The sequence below is a fragment of the Vombatus ursinus genome, unplaced genomic scaffold, assembly GCF_900497805.2.
Source record: "Vombatus ursinus unplaced genomic scaffold, bare-nosed wombat genome assembly UNPS02001009.1, whole genome shotgun sequence".
Taxonomy (NCBI): Eukaryota; Metazoa; Chordata; class Mammalia; order Diprotodontia; family Vombatidae; genus Vombatus; species Vombatus ursinus.
The window spans coordinates 578-1,144 of NW_020940787.1; the positions used below are offsets into that span (position 1 = coordinate 578).

General features: G+C 40.0%; 1 protein-coding gene across 1 annotated transcript in view; it reads left to right on the forward strand.

Annotated features, from left to right (window-relative positions):
* LOC114042857 (zinc finger protein 23-like) overlaps window positions 1-562 on the forward strand; it is a gene marked incomplete at both ends in the record, with an annotated part of 1,135 nt that extends 573 nt beyond the window's left edge. Inside the window, one exon of the mRNA XM_027861610.1 lies at window positions 14-562. Coding sequence (XP_027717411.1) covers window positions 14-562 — 549 coding nt within the window. The remainder of the gene's footprint in view (window positions 1-13) is intronic.
* Between the last annotated feature and the right edge of the window lie 5 nt (window positions 563-567).

Consider the following 567-nt stretch of genomic DNA (forward strand, 5'->3'; position numbering starts at 1 on the left):
TCAATGTGGAAAGTCTTTCAGACGTAAGTGCGAACTTACTAAACATCAGAGAATCCACACTGGAGAGAAACCTTATGAATGTAGTCAGTGTGGAAAGTCTTTTAGATGTGCCTCTGAGCGTTCTGCACATCAGAGAATCCACACTGGAGAGAAACCGTATGAATGCAATAGATGTGGAAAGGCTTTCAGGCTTAACTGCCAACTTGCTTCACATCAGAGAATCCACACTGGGGAGAAACCCTATGAATGTAATCAATGTGGAAAGGCTTTTAGATTGAATTGTAAACTTACTAAACATCAGAGAATCCACACTGGAGAGAAACCTTATGAATGTAATCAATGTGGAAAGGCTTTTAGATTGAATTGTAAACTTACTCAACATCAGAGAATCCACACTGGAGAGAAACCTTATAAATGTAATCAATGTGGAAAGGCTTTTAAAAGTACCTCTGATTGTTCTGTACATCAGAGAATCCACACTGGAGAGAAACCTTATGAATGCAATCAATGTGGAAAGGGTTTCACGCAGAACTCCAGTCTTGTTGCACATCAGAGAACCCACACTGG